Source organism: Passer montanus, unplaced genomic scaffold, assembly GCF_014805655.1.
Source record: "Passer montanus isolate IOZ18808 unplaced genomic scaffold, ASM1480565v1 scaffold3, whole genome shotgun sequence".
In the NCBI taxonomy this organism is placed as follows: domain Eukaryota; kingdom Metazoa; phylum Chordata; class Aves; order Passeriformes; family Passeridae; genus Passer; species Passer montanus.
Genome location: NW_024367707.1, coordinates 14,025,982 through 14,044,161, shown reverse-complemented (window position 1 = coordinate 14,044,161; position 18,180 = coordinate 14,025,982). Strand labels below are relative to the sequence as shown.

The following is an 18,180-nucleotide window of genomic DNA, read 5'->3' as shown; positions in this document are numbered from 1 at the left end:
GGTCCCATATATATTTTATGTGTTGCACTTCATAACAGCATTTGCACCTAATGGGACCACAGCAGGAGTCCACCAACCTGAGGTGGTATGGCCCAGATCTACTGCCTGTCTGTGTGCTCTGAATACTGCTTCCATCTCCTCTGAAATGTCATACTGCACAAGAGACATTCACAGTAGGATTTACAAAAAAAGATATCATGTTTTCTCTCTTTCTTTTTTTTCCTGAGAATAAGATTTTTTGTTTTAAAATCCACTATGAAATGAAAGAGAGTAAAGTACACTTCTAACAGGAATGTCCATATTCTAGCTGGACAAAAAGCTAGTAATAAATGACCAAGTGCTCTTCCACTGTGTGTAGTGCCCTCCTGTCCACACTCCTTGCCAGGTCCCATCCTTACATCAAAAAGAAGTTTAAAGTGGACTAAGTCAGGGCTCTCTGAATTGCCTTATAAATGGGGGGAAGTTGTCAGGGACTGTTTCTTTCAATGTACAAGAATGGCACTGGCAAGAAAACCACTACTGGCCATGCTACTTGTGTTTGTGTTTCCGCAAGTGATACCACACTGACCCATCTGTTGGCTGAAGGGATGTGCAGAAGTCAAAACTTGCAGATTTCTCTTAGCAGGTCTTATATTGCTGTTGTTTACACTGAAGGAATTTGCTCAAAAGCAAACAAAAGGAAAGTACCTCTTGTAATAAACAAACAGCATTCTTTCTTTAATTGCTGGTGTTCTTTCATAATATATACAAAAAACTTGCATTAGGACAACTCTCTATTTGCTCCAAATCAAACAAAGCTTTTTCTGAATTAATTATTTTCATTTGTTTAAGAACAAATTAGAATTAGTTCCATCTCAGATTTCACTTGCTTTATAATAATCATGTTTATACTGCTGCAATTTTGATTCAGGTGTTAATCAATTATCTAAAAATATTTTCTGTTTAGTTTTATAACTTAGAAACTGTGCAAAATTCAGCATATGATGCAGTTTAATTGGTATGAAACAAGAAAAATAAATAAATGTGATTATTTGGAGCAAGAAGCTATATCAGGATTAAAAATGGCTATATTGCTACAATTTCATAAATGGAAATAAAGGGATTGGGAGGGTTGCCTTGGTGTGGGGTGTTTTTCTGCTCTGCATCTGCAGCAATCTTAAAAAATGTAATATTGGAATCTGAAGCTTCACACATGCTGTGCCAATATGGTGAGAAAATATGGTACTTTGACCTTTATAATCTTCTTTCATCTGATTTTTAGGGTGGATAGATTTTTTGCTCTTTGCAGAATAATTATAAGAAAAAAGCTCTTCAAATATTAAAATTATAAGGAATTTCTTATAAGCCCTCGGTAAAGTTTTCCACAGAAAGTGCTGATTCTTCTCTTTACTGACAGGTGTTTTAGAGTAGCAAACAAAACAATGACAAAAAATAATTGGTGGATGACTGTGATTTCCAATAAACTACTATAAATAGAACCTATTCTTAGTTAAATGCAAAGTTGGAAATACTATAGTCTTCACTTGTCCAAGTTAATACTGCCCCATTTGCTATTATTTCAAAGTGTATTTTTCCAAATTTAACATACATTTAATGTAAAAATGCATCTTAATAAAATTATTAATTGCTATTCTATGTGGTTAGGAAAGTTGTTAGTGTGAGGTAAGTTTTATTTACTGGAAACACTTAGCAAATTATTAGACTGCTATCACAAATGTGCCAACTGGCTTATTGACAGCTCAAAATACATTTTTCTAAATATAACTTCCTATGTCTACATACTGATATAAGCATTTATTTTTTTATCTTTTTTCTTGCACCAATGTCATGAATCTCAAACTTGTTAATATTTTTACTAGGTAAAAAATTAGTTCAAATTAAAAAATTCCTGTTGCATTTCTGTCATGAACTCAGGAACTGGAGAATGAAAGTAGAGAAACACATCTAACTGGTACAGACATACTGGCATTCATAGCTGGTAAATAATATCCTATTTTCCCATTGTTATGCACTTACCCTGTGATGACAGGGAGAGACATGGAACTAAAAAGTGTAATAGAAGTAAAAATATTCTAGCTGTGGCTCTATTTTTATTAAGGTTAGTAAGATAAAATCCATTTGTTTTTAACTGAATAATTAAAAATCTGGTTTTTTAGATATCTTTCATGACACCTGAATTATCATATAACTTTTTTTAAAAAGTTTGCACTGCATATCACTGATACATCAGACAAAATGGAATACAAAATATCACGTATTGCATTACCATTCTCTTACACATTTTGACAGTATAAGCATCTCAAACAAATACCTTTCATCAAAATCTCTTTACTCCCCCAGACTTGCTTTATGTGCCTTCACAGGACCTTAAAACTCCCAAGCAGTGGTTCATTTCACAGAGCCACTCCTCCTGCTCTTTCAGGATTCCCAGGGCCACTGACTCCTGACTCTGCCTCCCAGTTTCATTTCCAGCAGGCAGGATCACTCAGCCATGCTAAGCATCTCATTTCAGTAACAATCTTAACCTCTTGCCACAGGTCACAGTGTTATAAACATGTACAAGGAAAAGGAATTTTTCCCTGCAGCCATGGTGTACTTAGCTCTCTTATTGCAGAAATAAACCATGACACAAGAGTTAGCAGACACTATCATGAACTATCAACCTAGATAAATGGGATAGGTGTTGAATAAGGACTGTCAGAGACATCCTGCTTCTGTTTACAGCTCTCATTTCCACCACCTGCATATTTTTACTATTTTGTTCCTTAGGCTCCTGACTGGAGGCAGAAGACATGTCCAAGAAGATATGAGAATTCTCTGGGAGACCAGAATATACAATAAATATATTATTACCACCTCCTGCCTAACCCTGGAATAGAAGAAATCCTGTTCATTGGAAGGAGAAAACACCTCAAAAAATCTGCTAGCTCTCTTATGTCACCAACCATCCAGTGTGACAGAACACCCATGTGTCACTGTTACTTGGGTCACCACACATCCTGCACATGCTGCCACAGAGGTGAATGGTTCCTGGGTCACAGACTAACTAAGGGTCTCCAATTTTTCTTTTCAGACTCCTCTTCTCTTGTTTGTTCTAAACAGTAATTCACTCTACCGAGGCACAGATCAAGGTTTCACAGGCTGTCTCACAGTAAGAAAGCTGATATGAAGGTATCACGTGTTTCACCCCCAGTATTACTTCATCCATGAGAGAATCAGGTTCAAGTCTCCATGTGAAAACTGAAACTAATGTATCATATCACCTCTTTCCCCCACCCTTTCCAAGCTCCATAGGGTTCAGGTAGACACTTCTGGACAATCCTTGCCATGTAATCAGATCCTGAAGGTAATAAGGGATAGATATTGAATAAAATTATTATGTTTATTGTCTATCTTGTTTCAAATCCCGGATTAAATTTATCAATAAACATCTATGAGTATTTCCATTCCAGATCACTGCAGGTGTTGGTTTGCTACGTGCACAATTCAGTGGGTTTTAATTCATACAAAGCATTTAAAGGAATTGGAAACAGATAAACCAGAAAGAAGTAGAAGCTGATGTTCAGATTTTATGATCCTAATATTTGGATAAATTCAGCTGGCTTGGACTTCCACCGGGCATGATTATAACTCCTTCTAGCAAGGTTTTTATTTTGTTTGCACTTATGCACCTCTAGAGCATTTGCAGTGGAAATCAGACTCCAGAGTAACAAACTTAATCCTCCTTGCAAAAGTACTATTTTTCTTAGTTACCTTTGCAGGTCCCTCAGAGGAAGTCCAGAGCAAAGGTAGAAAACCACTGCCATAATGTGTAAATGATGATATACATAGCATAACTAGATATAAAAGGGACAGAAGACAGCAGCAAGGTGCTGCTTAATTTGCAAAATTACATTCATTTGTACAATCTGTCACACAAATCATCAAGATAAAATGGTACCCTGCAGCTGGCAGATAATATGTGATACTCTGCTACAAACCACTGTTCTCTTTTCTAAATACTCACACTCACCGATTGCCAAGGATAAACTACCAGCACAGACAGGGACAGCTCTGAGCAGCAGCAATACTTGGCTGCAAAAAGGAGATGGGCACGAGTAGTGACAACAAGAGCTGCTCCAGCAGGCAGACACACATTTGGCTTAGTGTTAAATGCTGCAGGTGCCAGCTAAAGACAACATGATGGCTGCAGCAGGCGCAGTTCCAGGGTAATACTGGGATGAAAGACCTCACTGGGCATGGTCCCAGAAAATCTGGTTTGACCATGCAGCCACCCCTGCTCAGAGCAGGAGGGAGAATCCAGAGAATGGCAACAGAGCTGGAGAAGGGTCAGGAGCACTAGTCTTACGAGGATCAGCTGAGGGAACTGGGGTTGTCTAACTTGGAGAAAAGGATGCTCAGGGCACACCTTATCACTCTCTGCAATTGTCTTAAAGGAGGCTGTAATGAGCCTCTGCTCCCAGGTAACAAGAGATAGCACAAGAAGAAATTACCTCAAGCTGTGCCAGAGGAGGTTTAGCTTGGATAGTAGAAAAATTACTTCCCAGAAAGTGTGGCCAACACTGGAACAGTCTGCCCAGGGAATTGGTTAAACTGGAATCCCTGGAAGTGTTCAAAAAATATGTAGATATGGTCTTGGGGCTGTGGTTTAGTGGTGGATATGGCAGTATTAGTATAATGGCTAGACTCCATGATCTTAGAGGTCTTTTCCATCATTAATGATTTTATAAGTCTGTGGTGGACTGAAGAGCTTTCAAAGCTGAATCTTTCCAAACAGAAAATGCTTGTGACTAGATGGTGACTTACATGGTGATGTATATCTGATTTTCACAGCCTTCTAATGGAAGCAATGCCATGAAAAAAAGAAATAATATTATTAAAATTGTACTAACATCATCAGAGAATAGCTATAGCCCTTCTCAGCTCAGATTCCACACCCAACTTCTGCAAAGATTAAAAAAACCAAGATGCAAACATATGCAAAAGCCATAGCACTGTAGTTCATAAAGCACTAGTTTTTAAGTGCCATTAATTTGTGCCTTTTAGATATTTCCTCTCTACACTAAGTAGTCCAAGAGACAGTGCTCTGCCACCGTGCTTCCTCTGGAACAGTGTCTTTTCTTTCTGACCCAGAAATAATCGGTGAAATGAGTTAAAAGCAAAGTGGGGTGTGAAGAGTCACGTTCCAAGCGCTGTGAGATTCAGCTGTTCTCAGCACATCTCAGAACACTGCTGGTGCTGCAACTGCGCACGCAGCCCTGGCCCATCTTTGGTCCCAGCTGTCTGCCAAACACAAATATCTGCAACATATTGGCACGTTAAGTCAGATAATAATGCTCAGGGGAGCATCGCAGAGGAAGTGCTTCTCCTTCACTAATTACAGGTGGAAATGGAAGCACTTCTACCAATTCTGAGAAGCACGGGCAGTGAAGAAAATTCCTGTTAGGCTCCAACCAGCATCCGTTGTTTTCTAAAGGACACTATTTGGAAAGAAAGCTGTGTGGTAAAACACCCCAACTGACTGAAAAATCACTAATCAAAATTCCAAATCTGAAAAAGAGGAAACAAATATTATTGACAAAATTGATGCTGTACATTCACTTTTCCCTCTACTGTGTTTTAGTCCTTCATCTCTGCAATCAATGCAATGAACATCCCAATTAGTCATCATTTGCTTCCTTTTAACAGAAGAACCTCAGGGTCATCCTCATATCTTTCCTATAGTTTCACTGAAGAGTTATTTATTTAACATGCTATTGACTTTCACATGCCTATCTAGATTTGCTACAATTTCACTGTAAGATTAATTTAAAAGTGAATAAAAACCAAACAATACTTTTTTGATATGTTCATGATACTTACATTGCAAATTTCTCATTTGCATTTATCAAATCTCAATACAAGCTCAAAGATTTATTCCTAGAATGCACCTCTAAAACTGTGCAGTAAAACTAATCTCTGCTTCTCTGCATGAACAGGGAATTGTAACTCCCACTAGTATTAAAAGCAGTCCATACACCAGTCCCACTGAATGCAGACAAGATAAATAATTTTTACTTGAATTACTAAAATACTTCCAGGGCACCTTAATTTCATATTAAGACAGCAAAAAACCACATTACTTGTATATTAACTAAAACACAATGTTTTAAAAATAGTTTCAAAGTGTCCTTGGTACACTTAACTCATCAAAGACCATGATCTAGAGAGAAAAACCTTTTACAGCAGTTTGCTATTTGACATGTAAAAACTGTGCCATAATCACTAAAGTCTGAAGTTTTCTAAGTCTTTCAGTAAAAAATATCTATGCCTATTGAACTACTGCTGGCTGTCCAAAACAAGTATTTAAAGAATAATTCATTTCTCTGGTGTAAACCCAGCAATTTCCACTCAGACCTTGGATGCTTTCAAAGGCAAATCCTATAAGAGAAAAATGTGCAGCGAGGAAGACAAGCAACCTTGGGAAAAAAAAAAAAAAGAAAAAAAAGAACTGGTAGGAATTTCCTCTGCAATGAATCAAATACTAGCATAGAACCTACTTTCAGGATGTCCTTAAGGAGGCAAGCTTGCATGATTCAAGGTTAAAAGTTCATTGTTATTTTTTTGAGTCTGTCACACCAAATAGCTAAATATTCTGACAAAGAGGGGATACAAGCATTTGGTCTACAGTAGATGATGAGCTGGGCTCGCAATTTTAAACCTATTTTCATTTGTATATCCTTGCAAAGTGTGAGAGCCATGTTCCAAGGCTGTCCTTAAAGGCGTCCTTAACAAAATGCTGTCAATGACGTTTCCTCTTTTCGGACATTACATTCTTTGGTGATTAATTTGAACAAAAGTTTTAAAAGCTTATCATTATGAAGTTCAGAATGAGAGCATTATTACACACACAATGAAGTTATCTCTGAATAGGGGAGAGAAAGAAACACTGGGCTCTGCATATTCACATGCAAAGTAACAACTCCCCTTCCCCACTACTATGTTGACATCATGCAGCATCTGCATTCGACTTTTTGCATAGGTAATGAAAAGACACACCTCAGAAAATAAAGACAGTTTTAAAAGTAAAATAACCATTTTGTTACTTACAGCATTTGATAAAATGGTAATGAGACATTCTTTCATCTCAGGCTGTAGTCTCGCTACAGGTTTCAGCATTCTCTTCTGCTACAACTGTCATGCCCAGAAAATGCATTATTTAAAGCCCTTCCTCAGGTATCCAGTACACCTCAGAATACATTATTTAGCGTAGTTTCTGTTCCAGGATCTTGCAGAGGCTTCCAAGTCACCTTCACCCGGCTGCTGGAGTTACGATTAGCCTCTGTGCGTCTTGAACCATGACTACTGCACGTGCTATTGTAGCACAATTGATTGACACTGCTCCTAATCCCACATCCCCAGGAATAGAAAGATTTAATTGGTGTGCACTTGCAGCCACATTCTTCCAGCACTGAGGTGTGCTGCTGCACTGCGGCTTTCACAGTCCTGCCAGTTAATGGCTTTTCAATAGCTTTCAAATGGCAGCAAACTAAGCTTGATGAGTGGGCTCGAATGAAATAGCAGAACAGGAGATCTTAAATTTTATTTGTGCATGTTGTTCGTGTGCCAAATGCGACCAGATTTTTAGCTAGTACGAAACCAGGATTATTTTTAGTTGCCACCAGTTGCTGTGTGAATAGGAAATTGATATAGGTTTCCAAGAATAACCATCTTTTAGCATCACAGATAATTTTTCAGTACATTATAAGGTAAAAATTGGGATAGAGCTTACAGCCATCTTCAGACTCTCATGGTTTATGCATGTATTAATTTACATTGAGCTAAAAACATGCTTGTGTGTACATTTCTTGATATGTTCCTGTTCTATCCTTTCTTTGTATTGCAATGCATCTTTTTCACAGAGGGAGTATTTATGTCAGGAGACAAAAACTGCAGGCTCTGCATGGTTTATATCATGATTATGCGCATGTTATCTAATGACATTTAAATCACTGATTGCAAGACAAAAAGCCTAAGAAAATGTATCACTAGGAACAAGTCCATACAATTATTTATCACACTGTAGAATAATAAGTCAATGTACACTGATGCATTACCCGGTTTCAGATTAAGGGCACACAAAAGGCAGACCTGCATTGTATTTTAAACACCCAGGCTGCAGCATCCTCTGAGAACAATTTCTGCATTACTTTGCCAGGAACAGTTACCATGAATTTGGCTACTACTTCTGTAAGAAACCTACAGCTGAATTGCAGTAAAATATTTTTATACTATCAAAAAATAATTTAAGAAAACTGCACTCAGTGAAGACCTCCATTTGCTTACCGTGCATCACGCTTGCCACAGCCAACACTTCACTGAGTGAGGGCTCTTGTGAAGGAAAACTGATAGCCCAACCATATTTAAATCTTTTATTCATCTGAAAGGGTTCTCACCTACTACTTTGTATACATAACATTTTAACAGCTACAAAGTGTTAAAAGGACTACAAAGGAAAAAGGGTCTAACTAATTAGTGAGGATCACTGATTCAGATTCTATTAACTAATCTGCAAGGTTCCCACAAGAGCAGAAAGATATATATTCACAGGCTTCCAGTGATCCATTAGCAAAACCCTTAGGTGAAATCTCTCAGCTCCTAATAGCCACATATTTCACATCTGGTTTAAAGTCAAATATGCACAGCAATATTCTTTTGCAGAACTAATTATTTAGGTGTTTTGGTTTTCTTCCGGAAAACATAGTTTTCCAGAAGAAAGTGAAAAAAAAATCAAGAAATAACCAGGAGAACATAGGGATAAATTACATAAAACACAATACAGTAATTACATTACTGTGGGAATTTTTTTTTACTGTAAAGCTCAGAAGTCCAATGCAATTAAATCTATCCAGACTGTCTTTCACACCTATACAACACTAGGCCAGTTTGGGCCATATGGCTTATAAAATAAACATACAGAGTGTTTTAAGAGGCAATGTTAGTCATAGTTCATGAGCAAGTGTCAAGCAATCTGACAAAAAGGCCTTTGAGCAATACTTTTTGGTGGAGACATTCCTGACAGGTTCATCTCTGGTGGCACTGTCAGGCAAACAGGCTGCTGTGTCTAATAACATCACGCTTCACCATCCCACACTGGTTAAAGCCAGGAGCACCTTGGTGAACAATGGTAAGTGAGAGAAATGTACAAATTATACTTTTCAGCAGACAGACATTAAAGGAAGAAAAAGTACCTGATTTGACTTGAACAGAATGTGAAGAAAAAGTGTTTGGATCTGTCTTACTTTAAATTGCCGTATATGTGATTATGTATTTAATTGCCATAGTAAAAATTTAGGATGGTGGAACTTGGTAGAATTTATGTGACAGACTAGACTCCATCCTCCACCTGCAAGGAATGAGAGAGAGTTCAACAACTCTGAGTGCAAGATCCTGCACCTGGATCCTCACCTGGTTGAGGCAGCCCCTAGTATCAGTACAGTCTGAGGGATGAAGGGACTGGGAGCAGCCCTGCTGAGGAGAACTGGGAGTTATTCATGAAAAACTGGACACGAGCCAGCAACATATGCTTGCAGCCCAGACAGCCAACTGTGTCCTGGGCTGCTTCAAAAGAACTATGGCAGGTCAAGGGGGGGGATCCTGCCCCTCTCCTCTGCCCTTATGAGACCCCCAACCCTGGAAACATTCAAGGTCAGGATTGACATGGCTCTGAGCAGCCTGATGGAGTTGAAGATGACACTGCTCATTGCAGAAGAGAGTTGGACTAGATGAATTTAAAGGTCCCTTTCAATCCAGCATGTTCTATGATTCTACATCTTTTACAGAAGAGCATTTAGGTACAGGACAGACTCTTGAATGCAGCAAGATGTTGACTCAATATTTGCATCAGACAAACTGGAAGCAGTGCCATTCTCTGTATGCTCTGATTTCTTCTCTCTTAGTGTGTGTTGGTCCATGTTATCAGGGAAGAATGTGGGACTCTTTGGCAAAGGAGGGTTGCTACCATAGCTTGGCTCTGTGACCTTCAGCTGGACTGTTGGACTAATCAATTCCATGAGCAGCATGTACCCACCTGAAGCAGGGCACTGTGCACTGCCCCATTCTCCAGGAGTCTATATGCCAAAAGTATGTGGCCATTTGCTCAAGTATGAAAAACAGCCCCCAGAAAAATGGAAAAAAGACACAAACTTTTCAAGAGGCAGCACCTGGCAGATGGCAACCTCAACATGTTTTTATTTTAGAATACGATGTTCCCTTTTTTTTTTAATTTTGTAACATATCTTGTTTTATTGTGTGGGTAATTATCATTAATGGGTTTTGAAAAAGAAGTGAAAGCATAAACGTAAAGAAAACATGGAAAGTAATGTATATTGCTATCAGCAGGAAGTTCTGACATATTGAAGGTAAGCATCAAAGAGAATTAAGAACAATAGATAACTGCAAGTGCAGAGACAAGATGAACCTTCAAGAGAAGGGTCAGCTAAACTTCAGGTAAAAGGAAGCCATAACCTAAGAAGCCAAAATCTGTTTCACCTGCTGGAACAACATTATTTTCAGTGCAGTCTTTTGCTATGTTGAGAGGAGAGGAAGAACAGAAAAGAAACCACAATGGTGGTGAGTTGTCCATTACATGAACAAAGATTTCAAGTGTAAGAAAAAGAAAGTAATACTTAGTTTTTTGGAATGACTCCAAAGGAGGGAATACTTCATTGTCAGTGATTTTACAGAAGAAATCATACAATTTGTTTATTCACAAGAAAGGGATATTAGCCGTGTTAGGCATTCTCTCCTGACTGAACTCCAGCAAAAGTTCAAAAGAGAAAAAAGATATAAACAATCTGACATATAAACTATGGAATTATACGTAGGCTCTGAGGGCATTATAAACCTTCTTTCTCTAAAGTAAAGGTAACATTGGCAGGTTTTCAATCACAGCTCCAGTGGTTCTCTAAAGACTACACCAGTGTTTAAGTCTACATAAAGGCACAAATGCTCTTGATCTGGGGACAAAGACTGAGCTGGTACTAAATCTGGTGATAACACTCATGTATTTGATTTTGTCCAGCTCAGCAAAAATATAGATAAAATAGAGTCAAGGTCAGAAAACAAGATCTATTTAGCTCTTCTAGATAAATTCCACCTCTCTCTATAGAGAAAAAAAAGACAATTTCATTCTGTGTAAAAATTTAGCATTCCATGAAATCATAGAGTTAAAGAGAATCTTTAACCATCACTAGGATAGTTCTATTTCTTAGGATAAACACCCATCTAGGGATCACCATCTCAGAGCAGACACTGCTTTCATATCTCAGTTTCCAATGCTCAGACCTCTACTTACAAAAGCACCTATGAAGCATTCCTAAAACAACTGAGCAAACAAGAACACTTTAAAATAAGGTTTTGCTGTTACTTAGAAATGCACCTATGAAGCACTTCCTAAAACAACTGAGCAAACAAGAACACTTTAAAATAAGGTTTTGCTGTCAAGAACTGACACACTGTATTGTACTTATGTCAGGTAAATATCTTGTTACTCTTCCAGTGTCTCCTGGTGTCACAAACAATTGAACATTTGATAATTTTATTCTTAGTATTTTGAAATTCACATATAACTGAAAGATTTGATAGAGGTATGCAGAACTATCCAAAAGCAATTTGAATAATGAGAAAAGCACCGTGACTATTGGTTTTAAATACATGACAGATGCTCCCCATTTATGCCATTTTTGCTCAGTGCAGCAAAGCTTGTAATATTCCTTCAGATGTTACTACTTCATTGCACTACTTATGGGTTTAAGACTGCAGACAAAAAAGTGGAATGCAGAGTAACATTGACATGGCTCATATGTTTTGACAAGTGATACTGCTTAGCAACCAAACCTTGGCCATTCTATCCAGCTGCCAACAAGCCGCTCTTCAGATAACATCTGGTAGCTCTGTGCTTTATCAGGAAGCTGGGATGAGCCCTAGCAGATGTAAATACTTAGGAAGAAGGACTCTGTACTAATTCTCTCTACATGAGTCACAGCAGAAGAAAACACGGCAGCTTCTCCAAATAATCTTTTCTATGAACTTGCATGTCAGATGGATGTGAGGTTTGCTACAGAGATTGCAGCAACAAATCAAATCTAATCACTCAATCAATCACTCAGCATGGCTGACCTCTAGAGGATCAGATCAGTTTTGTTTTATTTACCCTCTTCCCTTCTTCCAGCTTTTGCACCCTTTCCTTGTTTTCCCATTTCACTGGAGATGCATTAATTCTTTCAGGAAGCTGGCAATCTTTCTCCCATTCTTCTACCTAGAGATTGAGAAAAGTGAAAAAAGAAAAATCCTTTTTCTTCTTCCCCATGTACTGTTGTAACTGAATTTATATGGGTGGACTAATCTGTAACTATTCTTTAATGTATTGAAAACAGGAGGTTAAAATCACAGGATATTATTACCCACTACTGACAAAGTTTGCAAAATTACCAGTAGAAGCCATTTGAAAGTATTCCTTGCTTCCTGCCACACCCAAGATGACAGTTTTTCAGGCTGTGTCTGTCTCGCAGTTCCTTAACTGGATGAGATGAAGTAGCTCTCACTTCTTGTGGGAGAGCCTAGAACAGAGGTAATAACATGGCCAAACACAAGAAGAAATCCCAATAGTCTCATATATGGCTAGGCTTATGTTTGGCACCAGTACTGACTCAATAATTAACTTCTTCATTACAATGTGTGAATATGCTTTTTAAAATTAGATTTGTAATAGACTTGATGAAAGACTGCTACAGAGAAAGGCTGCCGACATTTTATATGCAAAGCCCCTTACGAGACTGAAAAGACACCACCAAGACATGTTAAAATGATATGCAAAAAAATAAGATAGCAATCACAATGCCCAGACATAAGAAAAAAAATGAAAAAAATCCATTAATTTCCATGTAAAAAGTTATTATATGGTCAGATAGATTTTTTTTTTCCAAAGTTTAGAACATTTGGGAACAGACACCACCCAAGACAAGTTAAAATGATAAGCAGAAAAATAAGACAGCAATCACAATGCCCAGACATAAGAAAAAAAATGAAAAAAATCCATTAATTTCCATGTAAAAAGTTATTATATGGTCAGATAGATATTTTTTTTCCAAAGTTTAGAACATTTGGGAAAGAAATAGGCAAGAAAACGAATTCAATTCAACATGAGAAATGTACTGCTATCGTCTTGATAATTACCAAATATGATGACCCTGTACTGTATCCCTAATTTTTTTTCTTTTCTAACTGATTTGATAATTTTAAAACCAGGAGACAAATCATTACAATACTATTAGATACATAAAAAGTCAAGAGTAGACTAGAGGAATTGTGTATCCTTTATCAGAGCATATATTATTACAACATAAATCTTGAAGTATAATTAGGGAAAAACTGAAAGGACTGCAGAAGGAGTCCTTGAGATAGAAGGTATTCCTAATTTGGGAAAAAAAAATAACTTGGACAGCTGCAAAAGCCAAAGAAGTGATAGAATAAGACTCTTCTGGGACTGTAGGACAGCACAAAGGACAGGCAGGCAATTTCAAAAAAATTAGAAATTACTCTAATACTCTAATTTAGTAATTACTCTAATTACTCTAATACCTGGTGTCCCAAAAGGAAAAAAAAAAAAAAGAATTGATATCAAAGATTTGTAAGGAGTGGTGAAGTGATAGTATTTTAAATGTCAACCATGTCATTCAAAAAAACCTACCAAAACAAAACCACATGTGCCATATGCTGTACCAAGTTCTGTAGACCAAGACCAGAATGAATTTAAGTTTAAACTGAAATTACAAGATACTAAGGGGAGTTCTGTAGATGCAACAGGAAAATTGAACAACTGACAATTATTGTGCTGAAAATTATGAGGTACATAACGGTTTCAATACAGACACTGTAAACAAAATGGAACATTATTAAATTACGTTAGAAAAATCTGAAAGACAAAGACTAAACTTAGGCAAGAAAAGCTACCCAAGGCCTATTTTATTTTCTGATTTTTTTCTACTGTACATTTTATCTCACTAAATACAATACTACTTCTTTTCCCCAGCCTTTCTGCACTTCATTTTTCATGTAACTCAGCACAGGTTGTTAATGCATATTTGTCTTACAAATTTTTTCATATGTAGCACAGAGAAAATGGAAGAGAAGGAAGGAAAGGTATGGAAAACTACACATAACTTTTATTAAATTGGCTGTGCTGCTGTATGTGCACAGTGCAGCGATATGCAGCTGGGGTGGTCTCTGCTTCTGCACTTTATTCAGTTTCTAATGCACAAATTTACTTATTTCCTGTATTTTCTTTGTCCGTGTCAACATGTAAAGAATTTATCATCCTGACCACAAAGACCAGGTGAGAGTCCAACTTGATAAGAACAATAACCAAATTATAGGGTATGATGGTAAGAACTTTTGAAATGACATAAGATAACATGATATTGTTAAAGATGATATGGACAGGTCCACGAGCTCACTGAGCAAGAGAGGCATGCAGGATTTACTGCACTCTGCATAAGTGAGAGACGAAGAATCTACTGCACTCTGCTTGAATATAACAGAACTACATCTCATTCTCAAACTAGCAAAGAGTGGATTAGAAGTTAACAAGAACTAGGCAGCTCCTTTGGAAAGAAAGGGGTAATGAGAAAAATATATGAAGAAGCGAGGAAACAAAGGTGTAGTAAGATGACTACTAAAGGTACTGATTTATAGAGACATCCAAGCAACAGTGAGAAAGAAGTAAATCTATATAATTTTAATTACATTATCTGAGGTCAAAAAAGGGGCATTCAGTGAGGCAAGTCACAAACAAAGGCAGTCAGAAAGATAGTGGAAATGAACTTCTTCCATGTGAGCAGTGGACAGGTCACAGCTGAGTTGCCAGTGATCAAGAGCAATAAAAGGGAGGATTCCCCAAACACAGACTAAGAATGATGTGAAGAGAACTGAGGATTAATCAACAAACACAAGATGCTTGATAACCAGTTCCCTCAAACAGAAATAAATGAAATATTCAGTTCAAATCTCTGTGTTTTGTACAAACATAATAATAAAGGCAAAAGCCAACAAGTCATCAAACAGCTGCTTTACACATGACCCAATAAAGAGTAAGGCACCTTTGTACAGTTACTGCACATATCCCTAGAGCATCAATAACCATCAGCACATGAGCTGAATTTTGTTAAAATTCAGGTAGCTGAAATATAGTTTTCCTATTTTATAATAATATACTCTTTGTATATTTCATTGCCTATGATCTGAAAACCTGTGGAACTTATTCTTAGAGTACATTCACTTTTTTCTCCAATGGCTGGTTGTTCATAACAAACAGAAGAATTATTTCTTTGCTCTTAAATGAACTTACTCTTTAAATCACTGTATTACAACAGTAGTTATTATTTTAATTTTGTTTTCTTGAAAATACAGTAGTAATTACCTTTAATTTCAAACAGCAAAAGGCACATGAGAAAGTAAGAAAAAGAAATGTACAAGAATAATAGGGTAAAACACTTCCATAAAAAAGAATTATCCAGTAGGGTAAATCATGTCATCCCAACCAATTTATAAGGCTTTTTTTGTTTGATTGGGTTTTTTCTTTAATTTATAGCAGAGTTTTCCTTCAGAAAGAAAAGAAGCATTCAGCACCTTGCCATCCTGGCAGAGGGCAAAACTGCACAAGAAATCATTTCCTTCACTCCTTAGCCAAAATACCTTATGCTGAAATCTCCATGGATTGCTACTTCTGGGCTGTAAATTCTTAGAAGAGAAAGCCACACAAGTTGGTGTTGACTATAAACCATTCTTTGATTCTTAGACCTTGACCTCAAAATCAGCAGGGGTTCTGTCAGTGCCTTCAAAGGATGCAAAGTGAAACACTTAAAAGTGAATGATCTAAGATTATTGGAAAATGACATAAATGAGCTATCTTGGAAAAAATAATTAGCAATTATGCATAGCACACCAAGACTAATTTGCTTAACATCTCGCAAATGCTCCTGTTACAGCTGGTGTTAACTGAAGACCATGCATTTATCCATTTCTCAGTGTCTTTGTCATTTCAAAACCACTTTTCCTTATCATTACAAACATATTTCTGTCATATTTGAGGACAACACAGCAGTAAGTAATGCTGATTTTACTAGAGAAATCAGTGGGATTTTTTTCACCAAATCTAGTTTCAATCTTTTATTGAATTGGCCAATGTCAAGAGAGGATCAGCACCTTTCACTACCAAGCCTTATGGACATTCTATGTAAATCAATCGTTTGGTTGGCATAGCTTTATTGAGTTAGGTTCTGTATCTCTTAAGGAGAAAATAATTACATCTGCTGAAAAATATCAACATTTTCTAAACATAATTATAGTGCCTGAATGTAAGACACATTCAGAGTATTTGTTAAGGACAGTTTTGAATTAGAATGCATTCAAATCATCAGAAGCATATTTCAAAAATGGACTTTGAACATACAAAAACAGTTATAAAGGCCTAGCACACATGCACACCAACAATAAGATGGAAAGTTCAAATACTTTGTTATATTAACACGTTTTTTATTGTATGTTTCTGACTTTTTCTCCTCCTTTTTATTTGAATACTATGCAAACTACTGAAGACCAGTTATAGACAATTTTTTGAGGTTCAATCTAAAATGCACAACCACATTTAGAATACTTCAAAATTGGCATAGCTAAAGAATGAGTTAACAGGGTCCTTCAGAGACTAAATAATGATATAAAGGATGATAGAAAAATATGATTCAGTAGATACAGATTATTTCACAGTGAGCCTGGGGGTGACAAGGCAGGTGAGAAGATTTTCTTCACTGCATTAAGATGCTGATGATGGACATATGAAAACAGCTCCTGATATGCCAAAGGGACACCGTATCTCAGGAGGATTGAGGAACTACAACCTGGATAAGTGACATTAATATACCTCAAAGAATTATCAATCTGACTGTGACCCCTGTAGAGACAAAAAAAATCTCATGAATGCAATCGGAGACATTAGGTTAAAAATGTAGTGCCTTTAACAATGCAGCTCAGGAAACCTGCAGCAAATGAACTGAATAGAAGGAAGGAGGGTTTTCAGATTTTTTGAGAAAAGAATTAATAGCTAATTTTTATTGCTTGTTTTTTCCTCTTTTTGGTATAAATATTTGAAGCTATAAGTTATTTTGCATGTTATATTTCTGATTACAGTTATCTGAAACTAAAAGCAAGTTCATGGTAGCTGGCCAACGTCAAAGAACTTCACATTAGTCAGCACAATTATGACTTTAATGCAGGAGATAAAAGGTCTCTGTTGAAAGCACCTAAGTTGCCAGCACAGGCAAGCACACCACTACAAGCCATGATGGCTACCTCACACTGTTCCTCAGAGGAGCTGCAGGCCCTGGCTCCCCAGTGATCCTCCACCTGTACACTGAGTGCCCTGCAGCTCCCCAAGATACTCTCTGACATGTTGCAAACAATAACAATGAGTGGGAAAAGACCAAGGAATCCCAAAATGCTTTCCTTGAAACAGATGCATGAAAGGAGCAAGGTGCACCCAGATTGTCCCAGCTGTTAAACACAGAGATCCTACTACTCTTCTCCAACAAATAAGCCAATGATAAACTGTTGGAAGCTACCCCCTTCTTCACAGATCTTTTTCTTTCTCTTGATTTTCCTCACACTGCACTGTGGAAAAATAAATGCTTTTCTCCCTAGTTATGGCTTTTCAAAGTCCAGCTTTTAAACAACCAATGCTGGGGGCTCTAGCTCTTCTCTGCTTTGAGGCAGTTTGTATTGTACTCCTCTGGCTTTTTTTGATATGATCATGTCCTGGAGAGTTGACAGATTTTTTTTTCTCTTTTATCAGAAGGATACCACGAAATGGTGATACAGGAGAATACTTGCAGCAGTGAGCATGACTATCAGAGAACTGAGGGCAAGAAAATGAGAGGGCACTCAAGGTGCACTACTTCCAGTCCTCCTGGTGAGTATGTCCTCAGCCAGTCACAATGGAAGAGAAAGGCAAACCTGCAGCTGCTCGCTCTGCCCTCCCACCAGCTGCTCCAAACACATCAAGGGTGGAGAAACCAGAGAGAAGGGTGAGCAGCTGCTGTCAGCTGTAGGGCTCTCACAAGCACATCCATCAGTCCAGCTCCAGCTGGC

At 37.4% G+C, this 18,180-nt stretch overlaps 1 protein-coding gene across 4 annotated transcripts in view; it reads right to left on the bottom strand.

Moving 5' to 3' along the window:
* The window catches only part of MYO16 (myosin XVI), a 362,051-nt gene that overhangs the window by 274,974 nt on the left and 68,897 nt on the right, over positions 1-18,180 (bottom strand). Inside the window, exon 1 of one of the 4 annotated variants that reach the window (XM_039714367.1) lies at positions 7,090-7,353. The exons of the other annotated variants lie outside the window; for them this stretch is intronic. Coding sequence (XP_039570301.1) covers positions 7,090-7,117 — 28 coding nt within the window. The 5' untranslated portion in view covers positions 7,118-7,353. Of the gene's footprint in view, positions 1-7,089; positions 7,354-18,180 lie in introns of those variants that run through there. 4 annotated transcript variants of the gene reach the window in all.